This window comes from Oreochromis aureus, linkage group 5 (assembly GCF_013358895.1).
Source record: "Oreochromis aureus strain Israel breed Guangdong linkage group 5, ZZ_aureus, whole genome shotgun sequence".
NCBI lineage: Eukaryota > Metazoa > Chordata > Actinopteri > Cichliformes > Cichlidae > Oreochromis > Oreochromis aureus.
This window is the reverse complement of record NC_052946.1, coordinates 24,329,789-24,351,818: the sequence shown is the minus strand read 5'-3', so window position 1 is coordinate 24,351,818 and position 22,030 is coordinate 24,329,789. Positions and strand designations below refer to the sequence as shown.

At 40.3% G+C, this 22,030-nt stretch overlaps 3 protein-coding genes across 8 annotated transcripts; 1 reads left to right on the top strand and 2 right to left on the bottom strand.

Annotated features, from left to right (window-relative positions):
- Nucleotides 1-1,804: 1,804 nt before the first annotated feature.
- nprl2 (NPR2 like, GATOR1 complex subunit) lies at nucleotides 1,805-10,509 on the bottom strand. 4 transcript variants are annotated; one of them, XM_039612141.1, is made up of 11 exons: nucleotides 10,361-10,509; nucleotides 8,738-8,829; nucleotides 8,455-8,623; nucleotides 8,260-8,368; nucleotides 5,380-5,516; nucleotides 4,971-5,068; nucleotides 3,817-3,853; nucleotides 3,266-3,359; nucleotides 3,058-3,175; nucleotides 2,802-2,944; nucleotides 1,805-2,712 (listed from the first exon to the last, which is right to left on the bottom strand). In XM_039612141.1, the coding sequence occupies exons 3-11, from the start codon at nucleotides 8,614-8,616 to the stop codon at nucleotides 2,645-2,647; spliced, it is 966 nt and encodes a 321-aa protein (XP_039468075.1). In that variant the 5' UTR covers nucleotides 8,617-8,623; nucleotides 8,738-8,829; nucleotides 10,361-10,509; the 3' UTR covers nucleotides 1,805-2,644. The 4 variants fall into 4 exon arrangements, with proteins under 4 accessions (XP_039468075.1, XP_031613456.1, XP_031613457.1 ...); XM_031757596.2 differs by lacking the exon at nucleotides 10,361-10,509 and adding an exon at nucleotides 9,075-9,482; XM_031757597.2 differs by lacking the exon at nucleotides 10,361-10,509 and adding an exon at nucleotides 9,075-9,480 and having other exon boundaries at nucleotides 8,738-8,852.
- Nucleotides 9,903-18,971, top strand: hemk1 (HemK methyltransferase family member 1). The gene is made up of 11 exons (XM_031757599.2): nucleotides 9,903-10,184; nucleotides 11,657-11,830; nucleotides 11,917-12,008; nucleotides 12,090-12,183; nucleotides 12,284-12,421; nucleotides 16,226-16,290; nucleotides 16,442-16,491; nucleotides 16,582-16,687; nucleotides 17,502-17,597; nucleotides 17,884-17,994; nucleotides 18,143-18,971. The coding sequence occupies exons 1-11, from the start codon at nucleotides 10,119-10,121 to the stop codon at nucleotides 18,213-18,215; spliced, it is 1,065 nt and encodes a 354-aa protein (XP_031613459.1). The 5' UTR covers nucleotides 9,903-10,118; the 3' UTR covers nucleotides 18,216-18,971.
- On the bottom strand, nucleotides 18,878-21,439 carry LOC116334233 (cytokine inducible SH2-containing protein). 3 transcript variants are annotated; one of them, XM_031757602.2, is made up of 4 exons: nucleotides 21,116-21,439; nucleotides 20,717-20,818; nucleotides 20,128-20,291; nucleotides 18,878-19,906 (listed from the first exon to the last, which is right to left on the bottom strand). In XM_031757602.2, the coding sequence occupies exons 2-4, from the start codon at nucleotides 20,734-20,736 to the stop codon at nucleotides 19,410-19,412; spliced, it is 681 nt and encodes a 226-aa protein (XP_031613462.1). In that variant the 5' UTR covers nucleotides 20,737-20,818; nucleotides 21,116-21,439; the 3' UTR covers nucleotides 18,878-19,409. The 3 variants fall into 3 exon arrangements, with proteins under 3 accessions (XP_031613462.1, XP_031613461.1, XP_039468078.1); XM_031757601.2 differs by having other exon boundaries at nucleotides 20,717-21,439; XM_039612144.1 differs by lacking the exon at nucleotides 20,717-20,818.
- Between the last annotated feature and the right edge of the window lie 591 nt (nucleotides 21,440-22,030).

Below are 22,030 nucleotides of genomic sequence, written 5' to 3'. Positions count from 1 at the left end.
AACCAAGGGAACGGTGCAGGTTGTGTTTCCCGCCATAGAGGGGCAGCAGAACCTCAAACAAATACACATTTGCAAAGAGGAAGTGGAGAAAATAGAAACAAGCCATGTACATTTTCTTTCTGGCAAAACCTTAAAAAAATCAGTTATGTCAATAAAAATAATCCAAGGTGAGTTATTGTGAAATATGACAGCATCAGCAAAGCGCCAGAAAGCATTTTTCCTTCTGCAGACATCATATTAATTAAACTTAATTAATTAAACTCAGTAAATTATAACTAAAACAACATAAACAAAATATTCCTAAAGAGGGTCCTAGTAATATCAAGATACTAGACCTGCAGAAGATAGTCTGCTCATAGGCTGAAGAGGATTTTATCCATTAAATGAACCATTACACTCTCACACCCCAAGGTTCAAGGTTCAAGGTGGACTCGACCAGGATGGTAATAATAAAACTAAAATGAATGGATAACAAGAAAATGCTGAACAAACAAAAGAATAAAAAGTAATACAAAATACAAAACTATGACAACCAGCTTATTGTAAATTAACCTGATCACCAGCTTCACCCTGTTACAACTGGTTTCAAAGCTTTTAGAGTAGCTAGTTCCTTTTTAATGGATGTCTTCATCAGACTCCAGTGATTTTCTTTTTGGTGACTCGAAGTTTCCCCTGTTGCTCATACTCCAGAGTATGCAGCAAAAGAGAGACAGCCTAACCTGCAGGTGACTCATGATGATGACTTTCCTGCTTTTTTCCTCACAGTCCTTGGATGAAAGTTAGTCTTTACTAAAACTGTCTGTCCTTCAGGGCTGAATTTTATTTAATAAAATAAAAAAATAAAAATGTGTAGCAGTCGCACCTGTCTACAATGTCCTCAAGGCAAAAGTCAATCAGACCATATTATTTGGATTAAATCATTCATGTTGTTGGTCAAAACAAATTATTTTACGTATAATGTATTCTAGTTCGTACATATCAGAAAGTTGTTAAATCACCAGACAATTAGGTAGACCCTGTTAGTACTGGTTTGGACCCTCTTTTGCCTTCAAAACTGCTTTCATGTCATTTGCACTAAAATCTGATCCTCTGTTGCAGCAGAAATTGAGATCAGACCAGGCAACATTATTCCAATCTTCTGTTGTCCAAATTTTGGTGAGCCTGTGTAAATTGTAGCCTCAGGTTCTTGTTCTTAGCTAATAGGAGTGGCACCCGATGCTTTGTCTTCTGCTGCTGTAGGCCATATACTTCAAGATTTGGCATGTTGTGCTTTCATTAATGCTTCTCTGAATACCTTGGTTGTACCGACTGGTTATTTGAGTTACTGTAGCCCTCTTATCAGCTCAAAGCTGTCTGGCCATTTTCCTCTTACCTCTGGGATTAGTAAGGCCTTTCTGCACAGAGAAGTACCGCTCACTGAATATTTTCTCTTTTTTGGGACCATTCTCTGTAAACACTAGAGATGGTTGTGTAGGAAAATCCCAGTAAATCAGCAGTTTCTGAAATATTCAGACCAGCAACAACCATGATACATTCAAAGTCACTTAAGTCACCTTTCTTCCCCAATCTGATGCTTGCTGTGAACTTTGGCAGGTCTACAAAAGTCTCAGTACAAGTCTGCAATTAGTTGCTGCCACGTGATTAGCTAATTAGATATTTGTGTGATCTTATTAGCAGCTGAACCAGTGTGCTTCTTAAGGTGAGTGTATATGGTAGTGTAAAAAGTACTTGCAAACATGAAATTCAAGTCATCCTGTTAAATAAAAGTACATGAAATTATTATTAAAAACTTATTGATGGTGGGTGTAATTTCAAAGCATTTTATTTCATATATTTTCTTCACAGTCTGATAACATCAGACTGTACACCTGCTTGTTCCAGGGCTTCACTCCCAAGATTAATTTTACTGCCGCTAAGTTACATTAAAAAGTCTTTACTATTTTGTAAGCAGTTATAAATAATATGCTTCATCACCTACTAATCTGAAGGTCAGTGATTCTTCCATTCGACATATTTAAATATCCTTGGGTAAAACAATGAACCCAAACTGCCCCTGATCTGTGTGTGAATGGGTGGATGTATCTTGCAGTAAGAAACGCTCTCAGTGCTTCCGTTAGAGCAGAAATGCAGCATATAAATAAAGTACAAATTCAAATACATGCCAGTGTGTTTCAGTTATGTTTTTGCATTCCAACAAATTATAACAACAGTTTTATATATATAATGCTAATAATATTGCATTAACTAACTGCAAAGGGATCTTCAACCCTCCAGGAATGGGAAGAATCAGCTAAAGGGTATGTGGCAGTGCAATCTGTTTTTATGTTGGAATGTTATTTGTGCAGTAAAAATGAGATGAATTTGGGGTTATAAGTAGAGTCAAAGCAATAAAGATAGTAAAATATGTATGAAGTATGAAACCCACATAAATACATATTTTTAGCCTTTTTTCCATTTAATGAATGGATTGTATAGCCACATAATGAGTTTGATATCCAATGTTTCAAGTTTGTTTTTTTTAACAAAACTAAGCTAAGAAAACTGCAAAATGCTACTCATTATTTTCTCTGTTAATTGAAGAAACCTCCTTCTCTTGTTCAAGGCATCTTTGGCTGCTTAGGCACTGCTGTACCCTTCTGCCCCATCACTTCCAGCACACGACAATATTGGGATCGTTTTCCAAACGTTCATCAAGCTCCTGGTAAGTAATCCCTGTAAAATCAGGACATTGTAAGCACACTTGTTTCACACCATCAGTTCTTAAGTTTTGTCCAACAATCAAAGAAGGCTTCAAACCCTGCCTGTTTTGCAGCAGATCTCATCGTAACTATGACAACCGGTATAGAGTCGAGGAGGCCTGCTTCTCTCATCGCGAATCACCTTCACGGGATACTTCTGCAGCCGTCGAATAAGACACTTCATTAGTCCAAACTGGATCAGCCTCCTGAGGAGAAACAAGTGACGTGACACACATACAGTATGAGCCAGTGCCACTCTGACCTGAATTCATAGGAGCGCTAAGTCTTTTCAGGAACTGATAATTTGAGCGACGCTAACCTCTCGTCGACCCTTTGAAGCTGCTGTGAGTAGCGTGAGCAAAGGTCTCGCACTGTTGTTCCCGGACTTAGCCCACAATACAGCTGGAACACATCTCTTAGACTCGCGCGTTTCTGACCTGACAGTGACAGGGCAAAGCTGCACAGTTAACGTCACAAAATAAATGAAGATTAACACTTGTGTTTTAATGGACATGACCCCAACTAACCCTGCTTAGTGACGTAGTTAAGGCACTCCTCCTGAATGGACTTGTCATCTATGAGGCTCTGGACTTTTGGGGTGGTGCAGTACACATTAGAGTACTAGAGAAAGACAAGAAGGCAACCAGAACAAGTCATCAGGAAGTATTAGCCACTTTTAAATAATCTGAATTTTTTTCACAGCAGAATATCAGAAAACTAGAGCCTTCCCTCACTTAAAAAACCTGCCCTAACATTTTGTATTCAAAGTGGCGCATAGAGAGCAATGTGCAGTATATAAATTGACTTTCTTTTGAAATAAATGAACCCATTTATCAGAATGGCCTTCAGAACTGATGCTTGCTTTACGGTTATTATTTCTGCACAAAAAGATCCACTTTCACAAAAACAGAAAAAAAAAAAAAAAAAAAAACATTTCCAGAATAAAGAAGGAATAATATGAAAAAAAATTACAACTTTTCAATTAAAACTAACATCCCGCAGACGGCCCTAATGGTCCCTGATAAACTGTTCCACTACACTCATATATGTGTGATGTGATGTGAGATTAGTTTAATACCTGGAAAATTGACACCAGAGTCACAACACCATAGTACCTGTGAAGTTAAAAAGAGAAGTAATTACATCTTTTTGAAGTGTATTTTGACTACAGAGTGAAAATGCAAGTACACCCCCTCATTCAGTAGCTTGAAAAACCACCTTTAGCTGCAATAACTTCAGCTTATCGTTGCCTCTATGACTTTATCAGTCTCTCGCGTCATTGTGTTATAATGTTTCCATTCACTGAGGTTTGTGGGCATTTATTTATGCACAGCTCTCTGAAGGTCCCACAACAGCACTTCAATCAGGCTGAGGTTTGGACTTTGACTGGTGATTGCAACATCCTGATTCTTTTATTTTTCAGTCATTCTGTTGCAGATTTGCTGCTGTGCTTTGGATCATTGTCCTGTCAGATAACCCAGTTTTGGCCAAGCTTTACAGTAGCTTTGGGACAGATGGCCTCACATTTGAGTCTGGAATATTTTGGGATACACAGGAGTTCATGGTTGACTCAATGACTGCAAGGTCACCAGATTCTGTGGCTGCAAAGTCCAAAACATCACCCCTCTACCACTGTGCTTGACAGCTGGTGTGAGGTGTTTGTGCTGATATGCCGTGTTTGGTTTTTGCCAAACAGCGCTGTGCATTCTGGTTAAATGTCAACACTTTTGGTCTCATCTTTCTAAAGGACATTGTTTCAGAAGTCTTGTGGTTTGTTCAGATCCAACTTTGCAAACCTACACTGTGCCGCCATGTTCTTTTTACAGAGAAGAAGCTACCTCCTGGCAGTCCTTCCAAACAAGCCATACTTCTTCAGTCTTTTTCTAATTGTGCTGTCACGAACTTTAACATGCCAACTGAGCTCTTGTGTGTGTGTGTGTGTGTGTGTGTGTGTGTGTGTTTAAGGTTTCTCTGAGTACTGTACGGCCTGACCTTGAAGTGAATCTGCTGGGATGTTAACCTACAAGAGGTCCTGGGAAGATTGTGGGATTGTGTTAGCACCCACCTGAATGGTCCAGAGCAGGAAACTATTAAAACTTCTGCATTTACAGAGGTGTTCACACTTGGTTTATCAGTTAATCAAAACAACGACATAAAACAGAGTTCTGTGATGAAGCAGTACGTGTGTGAGGTTACTGAAGAGTACAACTGTATTTGCTGAAAAATACTTACAGGAGATTCTGCACTGCGATACGAACAAGATTCAGCTCAACGTCTGCTTCAGCAGAAATTTTCTGGATGTGTCTAAATCCATCGATGTAGGGAAGAATCTGCAGTTAGCAGCAAATAGATAAGGGTTAGAGGCACGTAGTGCTATTTGCATTACTGGTTAACTAAATGCTGTAAACATGTTAACTTATAAAAGCAATAAAACAGTATTGTACCAATAAAGAGCATCTTGTCTTGCACTAATGCCTTCTTTCAAATCATAAAACAAAGGATATAAAAACGTGCTTATATCACTTCCAGCACAGCTGATAACAAGTGTTTAAACACTGATCTTTCTTCCAAGCACTTCTTAGAGTGCTATCAAATACCTCTCAAGAGCTGCAGCCAGAGGTTGTTGACATTGAAAGCCTACCTGTTGAGTGGTGAGATCCCACTGAGACTTGATAAAATGATCTTTGCACTGGGTAAAGACTGGCACGTCGTACTCCTGAACTATTGGGGGGTCTTTTCGCAGCTGGATCAGCTTTAGATGAATGGTGTTAGACTCATCTTAAAAAGGATACAACAAACAAGAGTAAGAGCGGTTTAAAAAAAATCGTTTGATGACATCTGTTGCTGCCAACCAACATGTGAATACTGCCTATGTGCAGCTGGTAAATTCTTAAAATAAAATTTGACTCAGAAACATCAGTCTGCATTTCCCATCTCTGAATTTCTAAAAAGAGTAACAGTCAGAGCAAAGCTGCTTGCATAGTGGCACTGCTTTGTCTTGACTTACATTAACTAATCAATCCAAACAACCACATAATTTCACTTTGGACCATAGCCCAGGCAGCATGTTGGTTGGCTGATAAGGGCTTATCAGAGATATTGGAAAACTTGTTGTTAGGGAACATAATGCATAACAAAGCTCTCCTCAGTGGAAAGTGTGTGCTGTCCTACTGCCTGGATGTCTGCCACGCAGGGGCAACTACTAAAACCAGGAAGGCTATGCAGAAGGTAATTAATACTGCCCCCAAAATAAGTGGCTGCTCTCTGCCACTCCTGGAGATCCTCTTGTCTCAGGAAAACAAGGGCCATCACAGGTGACCCTTTGTGTCCCGCCACCCCTGTTTGACCTGCTGCCCTCTGGTCGGAACCTCCAGTAAATCAGGTCCCCCACCTCCAGACAAACAGTTTCTTCCCCTGGGTCATTCGGACTGTTGACAAACACAACCCCACCCCTGCCCTCCCACCCACCAACCAACCAACCAACCAACCAACCAACCAACCAACCAATCTGAGCCATGGCCTGAGTAAGCCTCATCAGCTTTTATCTTGTCCTGTATATATTTCTCCTGCTTGTTATTTATTCCTACTGTCTTACTATTTCTATTCTATTCCGGCACAGCTGGTGTGGATGACCCACAATTTAGTTGTACATGTATAATGAACATAATGGGCTATTCTATTCTATTCTATTCTATTCTATTCTATTCTATTCTATTCTATTCTAGATGCTTGAGTTCATTTAGAAATGCTGTAATGACATGATTTGTCTAGTAGAGCAGCTGCAGCTCTATAGTTTATGATCCTTTCAGTATGATCTGCAGCACAGTAACAGAGCACATGCCACAGTATTACTAAGTACATGGACATTATTACAATTTTGGGCTTTTAAAGATTTCTCTGAGCTTTTCTTTTTCTAGGGTGGAATGGACATACAGCAGGCATCCTTAATGTACTTAAAAAATGCATGTTGTATTTACTCTAGTTATTGTCTAATATTAATATGTATTTGATGGAGTACCAAAAGGTTGATTCTGTTCATCTGGATGTAGCGTTTTTAATGGGAAAAACGTTTCGTCACTCATCTAAGTGACTTCTTCAGTCTCAGCTGACTGCAGGTTTCCCCAACCTTATAAACAGTACATTTGCACAATAACTGAAACCAGCCCACTGAATGAACAATGGGCTTGAGGTCAGTTCCTTGATCATTAATATGCAAATTGTCATGACCATTGATCAACAACCACTGATCAAAGCCCATTGATCAAAGACCTGCGGTCAGCTGAGACTGAAGAAGTCACTTGGATGAATGACGAAACATTTCTTCCATTGAAAACGCTACATTCAGATGAACAGAATCAACCTTTTGGGATTTACTTACCTGGATGATTGAGCATGCATCAAGACCTATTTGATGGAGTAATCAACTTTACCCGGATAACAGCTTTAAGTCTTTGCAGCGTCTGTATGTACTGATTTTTAATTACACAACATCATATTTGCGTTAATCTAGCTATAAAAGTAGACGGTAGGAGGTCGAAGCACATTTGAACTTTGGACCTCCACAGCCTGAAACCCACAGACTGTACAGGATTCAGTTATAAACGCTGTGTACATTTTGTATTTACCCAGGTCTTTAGTCTTTGTCTACAATTAAAATTTATTTTATGATCTAAAACATGTAAATGTGACAAATCAGGAAGGGAGCAAGTACTTTTTTACAGTACTGTAGCTGAGTCTTTGTCTCATCTGTCGATAAAACCTTTCACCAGAAGGCATTTGGCTTATCTGTGTGGGCAGCTGTCAACTATGGAGCAGGGGTTTCTTTCTTGGTCGGCACCTATTTATGGCTGCTTTGAGCCTTGGTGGTTCCTGGGCTGTTCCTGAAAATCCTAACCAATTTGCTCTCATGTGATGGTGACAATCTTCCAGACTTCAGCAGAGTGTTGACACATCAGAATACATTGTACTTACATGTAGTTGTTTAAACAGATTATCTTGGAATCTGCAGTCAAACTTGTGGAAGGGAAATCTATAATTTCCCTTCCTATACCCATTGTTCTGAGTATTGGCCAATCTAATGGGTGATGTCAAACAAGCGTTTTTATGCTGGAAAAGAGCAAGTACCAGGAAAATCATGTAAAACGTGTAAATCATGATCACTAACAAGAAGTTAGTCTCGGAGAGTTAAAAGACATTGTAGAAACTTCAGCACCACTTATTAAAAGATTTAAGTGAATGTGTATATTTGAGTCTGTATGTATACTTCTGACCCTGTGTGGATTAGAGAAAATCCAAAATAAATTCTAACTTGTGCGCCAAATTCTTGTTTTTTTAAGTCATTAAAGATTTAAAATAATTCCACCCTGGAAAAAAGAACAGTTCAAGGAAACAGTCCAAAATTACCATGACATTCATGCCCATGATGAATGTGTGTAAACGTGTGACCACAGCTATATATTAAAAAGATATACTGCTCCTTGCCACAGATAAAACATATAGCCAGTAAGATGCCAAATAATACCAATGGGTAGGCTGCAGGCTCCCGTGGCATTAAGATCCTCTAACAAAGTCGACATAATGGGTAAAAGCTTCTGTTTGCTCTCCTCATTGGATATAAAGCCGCTCTCCAGCTGCAACACAACAAGACAGAAAATCTCTAAGAAATCATCCTGAAGAAAGCGATCACATGAACATGTGAAAATATGATACTCTTTACCTCCAGAGTTGTAAGGTACCCAGATAGCTTCTTAACAATAGGCTCCAGGCCGCAAGTATTGGTCTGGGCATCGCAAACAAGGCCGAGGTTAAACAGGAGGGCATTTCGGCTATATTTCTTATGTTCGATGCACACGGGGCAGCCAATTAACTTTTTTCCCATTGCAGTGCTATGATTAAAAAAAAAAAAGAGAGATTGGTTTATTAAGTTAATACACTATTATTTAAATACTAAGGACTTCAAACAAGGCAGGGAGACAGACGAGCAGGATAAGACTACATACACTGTTATTAATTTGTTTTGTAGCTCTGGCTTGGTGATGATATAAACCTGAACGGTGTCAAAGAGCTCCCGTGAGATGTACTCTTCTGGAACCTGTTAGGACACAGTATGACAAACTATACCCAATAAGATACATGAGCTCAGACGGATTAGGCAGAGTACACGTCAATGCCAAATTACTATGAAGGATTAAAAACCTGCCTCACACGTTTAAAACACACTCAGGGCACGAACAAGCTCGCAACTGGGGCAGTTATAAAGACAATCATAACGACAGTGGATATATAAAAAAAATAAAAAAAAATAAAACTACTTTACCAGACCATCTGCACACTTACCTGATATGTTATCTTGGGTCCAAGAGTAGGGTGAAACTCACTGAAAAATATACACTCTATCCGAGTGGGCATGCCCATCATAGATTTTATCCTCATGGAGAACTAATCCAGAGGTGTGTAAACCCTGCTGAGCCCTATCAACTTGCCCCAAATTGCGTTAACAAGGTATCTCCTGTGTGTTTCCTCTGGGTCTTCCCAGTTTATTTACAGCAGCATGAGCTAGCATGTAGCTTTAACGTTTAAAGACAAGCTAGCGACGTCCTTCGGTACTTAAAAGCAGGTCTAAAGTTAAAAGACGCCCTATAAAATCTGTTATTAATGTATTAAGCAGAGGTTATGGTCACCCAGGCATCAAACTATTCAATAATTCGACACATCAATGCATGCAAAAACCAGACAGGGAAGAACAACAATAATATCGCGTTCAGGGACACCCAGTAACTTAGCCCTGGAATAAAAACTGCCGTTGCAAAAACTGTAAAGGCAACAATAAGACAGAGGAAGTCGTATGTATGTAGCACCAATAATGTTTTAAAATTAATATAAAAGTAACACGAACTCTGTTGTCGTATAAAAACGCTTTAAAGTATTGGGCCCCGAACAATTGCACAACACTAAGGAAATTTTCTCTTTTAGACAATTTAAAGGTTTCGAATAGTAGTATTTACCAAATGTAATATTACTTTTATTACTTGCTAATGACTTTTACATTTATAGATGCTATTTTACCATCTTACTTTACAGACTTAACGTCTATGACGGCAATGCTTTATATGTTTTACAGTCCGTGAAAGCAACGTCGTTCAGTAGCGTCAGCGCTGCGCAGACTACGCCGCAGCCGCTCTCTGTGCCGCGTGCAGGACACATTTCGAGCCCCGCTAGTTAGCTTTCCGACACAGAAAAATGTTTGAATTTCATACAGGACCGTAAAGTGTAGCATGTTGATCTAACAGACTACTGCCGCCATGCAGCGAATTCAGCCTGAGAGCGCACAGACTCCGGAAACCCAATGAATAACGATGTAAAGACTTAATACTGTTAACCATGTGGACAAGGTCGCTGAGTACAAGCTACTACAGATGTTTTGGGTGCAGGAGTGGTGGACCAAAGGTAACTGGTCAAGTTATTTTTTTGACTTTTTTTCCCGGAAGTCGACACGTTGCGTCCAACGTGTTGAACAAACAAAAGTATGTCAGTGTCACGGCTTTAAAAACCAACCAACAGTCCAAACCTGTTCCCGTTGCCTTGCTAACTGGAAATATTACTCACATTACAAACTGACGCACCTGTAAGCACAGACCAAGTTACATGACTTTCTTGAACTGTTTATCAGTTGATTTCCATTGACGCAACTGGACCAAATCTGTTTTCTGTTATCTTCTTTTTAATAAAATAAAGTGGCAGGCACACACATTACAGAGGCAGCAGAGCTCAGACTGACTCAAGCCTTTAGGAAACTTCAGGAAAACATTCCTGCTGTTCTCGATAAAGCTTTACAAAAGCTCTCCTGCTTGTTGACAGGTGAACACACCTGTCTGCATTCCTCAGACTTATCAGTATCAAACCTTCCTGCTGCTTGCTGTCTGCTGGATTTGAAATTGTACTTGCTATTTATTGAAGCCGTTTGCACTATTATATGCTAGTATAATTTATTGTTTGCACAATCCCAGCCTTATTTTGTATTTATTTGTCTTTCTTTTGCTTCATTTTTTTTAAATCACTGTTGCATATAAAATTTTGCACTACTTCACATTATAAGGCCTTTATTATGAGCCTGTGGTACTTTCAAGCAATTTTATTGTAGGTTATAGTTCTTTATGCTCCTGCTATCACATAGTAATTTCCCCTGCAGGATCAGTAAAGTGATGATCAGTAAAGTATCTATCTATCTATCTATCTATCTATCTATCTATCTATCTATCTAGCTATCTATCTATCTATCTATCTATCATGACACATATCTTATACCCTATACTAAATAAATACTATATAAGCTTAAATAACTCAAATAAATAAATAAAAGGATTATTGTCCATATACATACAGTAACTAATAATAACAGTTCTCTCTTACTGGATTACATTAAACTGTGTGGAGATGTAGTAATGTAAGTTAACTTGACTTACAGATTCCCTATTAACCCCACGGTTATAGGGAGGAAGTGAAAATTAATTATGACTTGTCAGTCAGACACATGTTATGAGTAATTGTGAGTGGTGTCTGAGGTTTGATCCAAAATAAATCATGATGATTTCCAAAGTTGCCGGAAATTCCCCAGAGGAAGTGCTGAATGGGAGTCTAACATCAGTGTTAAAAAAACGCAGTTGGTTTCTGGATACTTGGAAATTTTATTTAAACTTTAATGTAACGGGTGTCAGTTTGGCTCCCTGGTTGAGCTGGTGAACATGTGCCATATGGTTCGGAACTCAGCAGCCTGGGTTTGAGTTCAACCCTCAGCCCTTTATTGCGTGCCTTCCCTCGTCCTTTCTCCCTTCTTTCTTTTCTACTCCTCACTGCTTCACTATCAAAATAAAGGCAATAATGCTCGCTATAAAAATAAATCCTAAGTGTAATGCTTTTAGGTACTTTGGAGGTCCCATGCTGTCCGTACATGCAGCGCTCCAGCCTTACCCGCAGGCAGGATTACACCACTTCAGGCGGTGAACTTATGGAAGAGGCACTTTGAGGAGAGAGGTGTGACGGAGCCTGAGCTGTCCAGCCAGTACATCATTGCTCATCTTCTCGGAGCTAAAACTGTAATTTGCTGAATCTACATTGCCTCAGCACTTGCACTGACATGCAGTAAACGTGGATCAAGTTCACATAGCGTTTCTTTATCCAGATAGAAAGTCTTGAGCAGGAGAGATTAACAGAGTTTCTCAGCCGAGAACAAACAGAGCAGATATGGAAGCTCTGCACCAGACGTCTCTCCAGGTGAGTTTGTGCATAGATCTCTCTATATGCATTTAAATGATTTTCAATGAAAATTTTTACATGGTTTCATGTGTGGGTTAGGATGCCCGTGCAGTACGTGATTGAAGAGTGGGACTTCAGGGACCTGACGCTGAAGATGAGGCCTCCTGTGTTCATACCACGACCTGAAACGGAGGTAGAAGAAAAGTCGAGGCAGCGCATGTTCACAGTGAAGACCCAGCGAATGATCACACATAAACCAAAATGTGATTTTTATTTCGTCTTTGCTGATGCAGGAGTTGGTCGAGCTGGTGCTCAATGATCTGCAGATGAAGACTGAGATGGGCGTGCCTGATAAGATGGAGCCTACGTGCCTGGAAGTGGGATGTGGGTCTGGTGCCATTTCTCTTAGCCTGCTGAAGAGTCTGCCTCAGGTAGAAATTTGTGTTAGTCATAAGTTTTCAGATGAGTGGAATTCCAATAAGGCACACCACAGGAAAAAGGCTGTTTAACTTATTAATGAATTCCCCCTCACTTTGGGTCTTAATACACTGACAATGAGTCAAATTTTTCATTACTCCAGTGAAATTTATGCAGTGTATTGAGGTTTCTCATTGGTTGTGATATAACCACTGGTTGCTAGGGAAAAATGTGTATTCCCCCAACTGGTTCTCAGTTCTTCCTGGAGATTTCTACCCTCACTGGGTGAAATTGGTTGCATGGAAGCGCCAAGTTATTGCTGTGGTTGCTTTAGAGATTGCCGTTGTTGCCCTTCAGGCATAAAATTTAAATTATATTTTCAAATGAAATAAAATAAGACATATATGAAGTCTAGACTAAGGCATAAAAATGTACCTTTACTCTGTTTTCTTGGAAAGCTTTCTGACATTAAAAGGAGGCAAGTTTTTGTGCTGCTAAATCCAGACGTTATGATAGTGTCGATTTTAATAATTAATATGAATTATAATTCAGTGTTCCACCTAACAACCCTCAGGTCAGTGGATCAGAGTTTAATGGCCCGTGTGCATTTTTATTGGCTTGTGAAAAAAGCTTTCATTTTTATATTTTTAAATATTTTTGCAATTTAATTAGCAAAGTATGTGATATTATTGCAGGTATCATATGCCGTCAGCCTTCAGCACGCTGTATAATTTATCCAGTCTGGTATCAGACTAAGTTAACAGTTCATCTGCATATTGTAATACAACTTCTGGAGGCTTTCTGATTTTGACTGTGTAAAACTTATTGCAAATTCATACTATTGATATCAATAAATATGTTCTTTAGAACGTCCACTGACATTTCTAAGTGTGCTACTGCAAAGCAGACAAATGTAAAATTATCCATGCATCCATCCATTTTCCCCTACTTATCCTTGTCAGGATCACGGGGAGGCTGGAGTCTATTCCAGCTGCCATAGGGTGAGAGGTGGGATACACCCTGGACAGGTTGCCAGACTGTCACAGGACTAACACTGGCAACACTAACCATTCCCACTCACATTCACACCTATGAGCAGTTTAGAATCACCAATTAACCTAACCCCACTAACTGCATGTGTTTATATTGTGGGAGAAAACCAGAGTACCTGGAAAGAACCATCCTCGACAGTAGGAGGAAAAATCGTCATCAAAGAAAATGGGCAAAACAGAAGCTCCACTCCCTTTAAAATATACATGTCCACTCTTGCCTGTTTATTTATTCTCTCTCTCTTTTTCTCCCTTTCTCTCCCTCTCAATGCTCCTCTCTGAGACTTTGTGCTGTCACCCAAAAGTTGAATGTAACAGTGAAACAGAGTTTGCAAAGCAATAAAAGGCATAAACTGATCCATGTTTATAACAATATTCAGACTGAATACGGGCTGCTACGGGACACAGACTTCCTTTTGACTTGCTCTCAGTTGGATCTGGAGCTGTAGTGTAGACAAACAATGAAGCGCAGAACAGGAATAGACATCTATAACAAACTAAAATAATAAACTACATCAGCCCCTTTTGCTGGCAGCTAGCGATATACCAGCAGACTAATGGCTCAGAAAGCTAAAATTAGCTAATAATCTTGAGTGATTTAGGCTACATTAGCTAACGTTTTTGACGCTATTTAGAGAACAAATAAAAATAAGCGGACACTTTCTAAGTCACAACATCGCCCCTGCATTATCAGAACAGTTTGCACTTTTGCTATATTTCAGTTAAAGTGTGTTTTAAATCTGCATCACTCATTTGTGTTATGAAATTGCCTCTCCATCTTCTTTCTGCTGCAGCAACGACAGACTTATTTAGTCCTTTAATGACAAACTGCCCTTCTGAGGGAGTAACGCCTCTGTGTGAGCGCACTGTGACATCATGACACCAACAACGCTGGGCAGTTTTCGCTCTTCAGTAGAGGAGTTAGCAAAATATAGCGTTAGAAGACAATGCCAGAAAATAATATTAAAATGTATTATCATTACTACTATTATTATAGTTATTTTTAGGGATGCTGTGATGAAATATATCTATTGTAGGACTGTTTTTAGTCGCAAATGAGGGGGAAACACTTCCATTTACATCGTTTAACACATGCTTCAGAGCCAAGTGTTAAACGAAGCATTGAATTATTTGCACTAGTTTGTAGACAGGTCTGTCACTACCATTCAAACTATGATCACAGCAACATGCTGTAACACAAAGCGATCACAACGGGTTTTGTGACAACCAGTCAGAGAATACATGTTTTTCCCTTGCAACAGGTGGTTGTCAGGGGGTCAGAGTCCGGTCTTTAGGCATGTGTGGCTGCAGCTTTAACAATTATTTTCCCAGCGACTGCCATCAGCCTTCAGCAACCACTTGCAATCGGTCAGGGTAAACTCATTATTCCTCCATGACCCGGAGGTTGCCAGATGGTCACTGACAGGTCTTTAAGCCTGTGTGACCGGGGCCTTATTCGCTTGATCCTACACTGTCACCATGACAGTCATGCGTCCAAATAAGCTAACAACTGAATGTCTGGCAGTTAGTGGTCATGTCTGCAAAATCTTAAGACCCAGACGTTTTTTGTTCCTCATTAACATCTGTCAGATGAGGTTGTGTTTTGAACATCTGTGGTTTTGATCAGGATACTCTTTGCAATCAGTAACGTTGTGTACAGACGTTCATGTTCTCTTCAGGAAGTTGTGACATTTCCTGTAGCACCAAGCATTTTCAAAACTAATCCCATATAACAAGCAAATGTCAGCTTGTTTAGATGCTGAACATGATGCATCAGTTCGAGAAAAATTACAAATTATGAAAAACAACAATGTAAGTTGGTGGGCAGTCATGTGTTATGAGAACAGTTTCAATCCTGGCATTAATTCTCTAAGTTGAATAAATTCCTCTGGAGGAATGGAACACCATGCTCACCTCGGTCAGGTACTGACAGGGGTGAATGTCATGGCCTTATTATACACTCAAACTGCTGTTTGAGCTTTTCGATCCATAGCCATTGGAAAGTGTTGCTCACTACTATTGTCAGCTTAAGTCTAAATAGATGATTGTTACTCTTGCCTTAACCTAACAGTGAGCATAGATACAAAGGCTGCAGCTTTTTATGTGTCATTGAGTTATTCTAAAGAATATTTGACAGTGGATTCTTTAGGCTGAGCTAATTGAGTGTTTTTTCGAGGCTTGTGATGACCGTATGTCAAGTTTCATTTTTTAATGAATTTATTTATTTACTATTAATAGATTATAACAGTGAAGGACCGGACAACCACAGCGTTACAGTTTGTTAAGTGTCTTTTTTATTTACAGAGTTAAGGTGCAGCTTTCCAGCTGCGTCGCTCTGCGCAGCACACACCGCTCTCTCGTCCGGTCCTCCTGAAATAGGGAAGGCATGACCCGGTGATGGAGAACAGCTGTGTGGGTCAACCTCCCCTGACACAACACCCTGAAGCCCCTGCTCCCCCCCTCCCCTGTAGCCGAGCCACATCGATTAACAGTGAAAAAAAAAATCAATAGGATAACCGATATGATAAATCATTAGTTATAGATTTCCAGTTGATAAGCTGCTATCCTCACATCACATGTACATCTTCTCACCTCAGCTGATCAAACATGCACTCCAGTTATACTGTGATATCGTGTTTGCATATTTTAGACTCTCCTCTGTTAGCAGATTGTAAAGTAGTAAAAATGTCCAAATTTTCCCGTGCATACAAATACAGGAAAACAGAGAAAACGTCTGCGTAAAGTTAGCTCTTGTGTTTTGTTTTCCAGCTTAAAGGCGTCGCCCTGGATCAGAGCCAGGATGCCGTGGATTTAACAAGAGAGAACGCACTAAGGTAATTGCAGCATAACCCATGAAAACTATGTTGTAAATGTCCTTTAGCACTGATTTATTTTTATTATAAAGATTACATTACGTTATTATAAAGATTACATTACGTTATTATAAAGATTTCATAAAATCTGAAAAAGGATTTTCGTCTGCAGATTGGGACTTGAGGATAGATTAGAGATTCATCACATCGATGTCATGAAGGGTCAGTGAAAGTTTTGCATGTTTTTTTCTAAATAACAAAGCTAATCCCTCTGCTGATAAAAAGATTTTTTTGTTTGTTTGTTTTTATCAGATGCAGAAACTCTACTCAGACTCATTAGGCCAGTTACAACTTTGGTCAGTAACCCTCCGTACCTGTTTTCAGAAGACATGGCGTCCCTTGAACCTGAAATTTTAAGGTGACTACAAATGCAATCAGCCATTCTCATTTTATATATATTTAACCTGTCTATGTTTAACATTAAAAAAAAAGCTTTATTCAGTTGGATTCACAGAAGTTGTTATTAAATGCAGAATGTGCAAATCTTTAGAGTAAGCTATTAAGGTTGCATTGTTAAAATAATTGACAACAACAATTGTGAATAATTACAATGTCGTTAAGCGTTCATCTGTTGGGTTTATAGGAGAAGGTGGAAATATATGAAACTATAAAAGATTTATGAAAGATAATGTCTGGGAATATAAAACCAAGCAGAATTTACTGTTTCGGGTTGCTTACAAATATAGTTATATTTGTAAAAAATTGTACAATTGTTACAATTTGTTAAACATTGTATTTGTTAAAGCTGTTTAATAAATACAATAAAACCAATACAACAATATTAACATACTGTTTAATATTTGTTATTTATGAGTAGGTGACCATTTAATCAATGTTGGGATCTTTAAATTAGAAGAAATGATCATAGTGAAGGAAATGTGCACTCATTCTTTACTTTCAGCTGTAATTTGCATGTTATTTTGCTTTTTATTGTAATTATGCATTTCAGTGAAATAAAGAAATTGTAAATACTAAAAAAAATAAAAGAATTAAATACGTAGGCCAGTTTTGGTTTTGTTGTTTTTGTAAGACCCTTTAGGGAAAACCTTTACACTGATAAAATGTAAATCTGATAAATAAGCTTATCAGATTCCATTAGAAAACATTTTAAAATATGTGACATGGTATGATCTATTTTATAGTGTGTGCTTTTGCTGTGTGCTGCTCCCCAGATTTGAAGACCCGGCTGCTTTAGACGGAGGCAAAGATGGCCTAAAAGTGATCAAGCAGATTTTGACCCTGGCTCCTCAGATTCTGTCCAGTTATGGGTAAAAACCAAAAAAAAGCCAACTCTCAGACACAGATGGACACACCTGTGTTCAATTCCTAAAGGCAAAAGCGGCTTGTCACAAGAACAGCATGTTCTGAAAAACACATGTATCGTGTTGCCTCTTTAATGTGTTAAGCTTTCTAAAAGACTTCCAGTGAATGCAGCGCACTTCCAGGCATGTGCTGCTGTCATCTCAGGGTTTCTTTTCAAAATCGAGTCCTTTTGATGAGTAATTTTTGCTACATTTTTGTGGTTTTTTTGTTTTATTTCCTGGTGAGAAACAGTCGTGCTTACTTGGAGGTGGACCCCAGACACCCCCCACTCATTCGACAGTGGGTGGAGGGGAACGTGGACGGGCTGCAGTTTAAGGAGGCACGGCATGACATCACCGGCAGGTCTGTTCTATAAAACTGCTTTACATCAATATCAGTTTTCATATGAAATCACTCTGCATGAGCCCACTTTAGGGCCATCGCTGTGATTTGATTCAGGTGTCTGGGGTTTCAGCATCGGTGACGCCGGCTCGTTTTTTGTGTTTCCTAGGCCTCGATTCTGCATCCTTCAGAAGGAAGAAGTCAAACAAGGACCACAAGCAGGCTCTGGACTGAGAAATTGAGATCCTATTACACTGGCTTTAGCTCTTTAGCTCAGGTCGCCGCTGCCTCAGCTCCCCTACCCCCACTGAACCACCAAGCACGCGCTCACACTGATCTGATAACACCCAGCATTCATAATTTGCACAAGCGCGCATTGTTTTCATGTCACCGCTGCACTTTTAATCTAGTAACAGTCGTGATCACATCCTGCGTCACAATAAAAAATGTGTGCAAGATGGCACAAAAAAAACGCAGGCTCCAAAGCTGAAGGTAATTACCGAAGCTTTTCTCGGAACCCTCCCTCTCAGAAGCTCACCCTCCTCCCAGGAAGCATTCAGTAGTTCTGTGAATCCGCTGACGAACGGTCCTCCCCTCAGCTTGTCCGCTCGCTGACTCAGATGCAAGCGGCGTGCATTGTTGAGCAAAAGCTCACGCAGCATGGCCTTTACTTCCTCACACAATCTGCTTCTCTCACATACTTAGAGTTTAAAGGCCACTAAGTCTTTGTGTTTCAAAGGTGATTTAAGGGAAAATATTTCCTAACAAGTGTCACAAGAGCAGTCGTCATGCGGGGGTTGGTGATGGCGATCGCAAGCCTTAACACAACAGTAACGTTTGGCATTTCAAACAACACAGATGAATAACAAGTGGATACAAATGTAAAAGGATGACACGCCAAGAGTCCAGCTGGTGGTTTTAATAGAAAAATGTACACATGTAAAAGGTACAAAAAGATGCTGTACTGAGAAAACAAAAATAAAATGGCATAAAAGATGTCTCAGTGTAATCAGTGTACTTCTCAGGAAACTATATACATCCAGAACTGATGAGGGAGGGGGGAAGATATGGACAATTTTCCACATCCATCATAAAACAGAGTACAGTACTTCATGTTTCTCACAAGTTTTTGTTGTTGTTGTTGTTGTTTTTTTCCTTTTTCCTGGGGTGCTTCGACATCCAGTCCTCAACAATTTAAGTCTGAAACCAGACACGTCAGTATTAACTGAATTTGTACACATTTTGTCACCAAAAACATCACCCTGTGTCCAGTATTTTTGCAACTGGCCTCCAACTGCTGAAGCAGCAATGTCTTTTACGGGCACAAAGGGCCCGCTTAACAGTGTTTTTTTTTCTTTTTCCTTTAAGTAAGCTGAGATTCAGCTGTTAATAGTGATTCGGTGAACCTCCTCTTTCTTCTCCTCCTCCACCCCCCCTCAGACCTTGAAGGGATAGTCCTGTAAGTAACGCAGCAGGGGCCTCGGGAGTGGTAGCTGATCAGGACAGTCAGTTTGTCTGTTAATGACGAGGCGTGTGAGGTGCTGAAGAGAGGGGAGGCTTTGGGGCTTGTACAGAGCCTGCTTGAGTTTTAGTACCACTGTGGTCTCCTGGATGCCCTGCTGAGAGGCTTTTGAAGGGGGCTCCTCCTCCACTTTTCCCTCCTCTGCCTTTCTCTCTGGTCCCATGTAGTGCTGCACCAGACTGGGAACGTTGGGAAAGGATGACAGGCTGGGTCTGGCCGGGGAGCTGGAGTCGAGCAGAAACTGGGCGCAGCTGTACTGGATCCGTATGCTTGTGGGGCCGCGGGCAGTTCTGACCGACAGGGTCAGCATGTACAGAGGGTGACTGCTGTCCCGTACCAAAAAGGCTCCTTCAGATGCCTGCTGAAGAGCAGCGTGGGCCTGGGCTGCAGTCACAGCTCCCCAGTACCATCCTACACACACAAATTCCTAAATATTAGTCACTGTGAACAGATCATGTTGTCCTGCATGAAGCCTGATGTTTACTTAGCACTGAACAATCAACTAATCTCTCAGAGCAGATAATGAAACGTACCAAACAATACCTGGAACACATCGAGGATTTTTAGGAATGCTTTTTTTTTCTCCTTTTTTTGGGAATGAGAACAAATGTGAAGCGTGTTTTAAACCACACCTGAATTTTCTAGGTAGCAGAAGTTGCTGGTAATGGCCCTCAGATCTTTTGTGGGGTCCCATCGTGGACTGGTGCTTTGGAGGCAGGGAGTGGGGGTTACAATTCCTTCCCGCATACCCCGCGGGGATTCAGTGGACGGGGTAGTGGGCAGATGAGCTCCAGGACTGGAAATCAGATGGAAGATACTGGTTAACAGACATAAACAAACACAGCAGGACGATTTATCATAGCTTCCTTGTTTTTAACCATGGAATTCTAATATTTGTTTGCTCATTTATTTATTTATTTATTTTTCAAAAAACTGACTTTATCGCATTTTATCTTATTTTTACTGCTGAGTTAAAAAAAAATGAACTCAGCTTTGCTGGTTAATAACTAGTCTTTTTTAAAAGGTTACTTTAGATGTTGCAACAGGCCTGCATTTGTCTTGTTTTCACCTGAACAACAATAACAATAATTAAGGCCAATTAAGGCAATTTTGGACGTAGCAACAAATAATACATATATATAAAAACTGAAATTTCCCGGCTGGGTTTCTTTACAATGACGAGCAAAAAGAAAGCAGAGACACAAAGAAAAGTCAACTCACCCGGGTACACAAAGAATCATGCTATTTCTTCACTCCTCTGGGCTAAAATCCAGTCGGACTTTCTTCAGAAAACAACCAAAACCTACAGAGACTAAAATATATCTAAAGAAAAAGGAGGAAAAAAAAGAAAAATCTGGCTAACAAACAATCCGCGGTGACATGGGTTTCATGTATGAATAGCTCGATTGTAACCCGAAGAGCTCCGCGCACGCAAACAGTCCTGTCCTTAACACTGATCAGCGGAGAGGAAAACAACAATAAAATATAATAGAAACGACCTAAAAGCGGCTCTACTGTAAAGCTCAGCTCTCCGCAGCACTGTGTTGGAGTGTGTTGTCGCCAGAATGAGATCCCGATGTGTGAAGGACAGAGTGTAAAGGCTTGGCTTTTAAAATTTACCGTTTCCTAGAAGTCTATTCTGAGAACTCGCAGCACCGGCGGCTCTGACGTCACGCCGGCCGCACCAACTCCCACTCCGCTCCAACCGCCGCTGGTTGTTTCGCTTCGCGGCAGGGCTACAGCTTCGCTATTAGCGCTCCTCCGACGGACAAACCGGGTTCGCACATGCATGTGTGGGGTTTTTTTTTTTTCGGTTAATTCCCAGGATAACCGCCTCGAAGCGCGCTGTTTTTCTCCGACATCTCTCCCCTCGTTTCACCCGGCGGCTCCCCGCCTTCGCTGAACCTGCGCTCCGCTCCCAGGAACCGCGCGGCAGCTTCTGCCTAGTCGCTTTCCAGGAATAATTGCAGAGCTTGACTCCGCCCCGCCGGGCGGCCCTGACAGAGCCTTCATTCTGGGAATTCACCGCCTCGACATTAAAGATAATAGGAATGCTCACTGGCTATTTCCAGTAATATAGATTTCCCTCGATCCTGGTGGAAAAACACGGCGAAAGGTTTTCTAGGAGCTTTAGAGTAATTACGCTCGAGAAAACAAGTTGTTATTGTGACAATAAACTAAAAAAAATATATAAACCGGGTCAAGACTGCCGTAGAGACAGGGAAAAGCTGATTGTGCTTCAGTTTGTGGCTTCTGATAATCTTCTCTTTTATTGCTCTGTTGTGGCTTGTTTGCACACAGGCAGCTCTAGATTAACCTATAGTTCATTTGCAGTTACATTTCTGCTTATTTGAGCTCTCCTGGTATTTATTTTCTCGGGAATGTATCTAATAGATCCCTGCATCGGCCTGCAGCTTACACTCCAATGCATGTAGGTGTTGATATCTTGTTTCATTTACGAGAATCTGGCCAAATAAGGGCTGTTGCAGATGATTTCTGACGCCGGGTTTTTGCGTATTGTTGTAAAATCTGTGG

Bases quoted from the DNA above. Each gene is read 5' to 3' on its own strand.
- nprl2 (XM_031757596.2), bottom strand. From the start codon at position 9,170: ATGAGGATAAAATCTATGATGGGCATGCCCACTCGGATAGAGTGTATA. The intron at 8,830-9,074 runs GTAAGTGTGCAG...GTGTCCTAACAG, and splicing joins GACCCAAGATAACATATCAG to GTTCCAGAAGAGTACATCTC. The intron at 5,517-8,259 runs GTATTATTTGGC...ATCCTTTTTAAG, and splicing joins AGCCTGCAGCCTACCCATTG to ATGAGTCTAACACCATTCAT.
- hemk1 (XM_031757599.2), top strand. From the start codon at position 10,119: ATGTGGACAAGGTCGCTGAGTACAAGCTACTACAGATGTTTTGGGTGC. The intron at 12,422-16,225 runs GTAGAAATTTGT...TTTGTTTTCCAG, and splicing joins TGCTGAAGAGTCTGCCTCAG to CTTAAAGGCGTCGCCCTGGA. The intron at 17,598-17,883 runs GTAAAAACCAAA...GGTGAGAAACAG, and splicing joins CAGATTCTGTCCAGTTATGG to TCGTGCTTACTTGGAGGTGG.
- LOC116334233 (XM_031757601.2), bottom strand. From the start codon at position 20,736: ATGATTCTTTGTGTACCCGG. The intron at 20,292-20,716 runs GTGAGTTGACTT...TCTGATTTCCAG, and splicing joins ATGATTCTTTGTGTACCCGG to TCCTGGAGCTCATCTGCCCA. The intron at 19,907-20,127 runs GTGTGGTTTAAA...TTGTGTGTGTAG, and splicing joins CTGCTACCTAGAAAATTCAG to GATGGTACTGGGGAGCTGTG.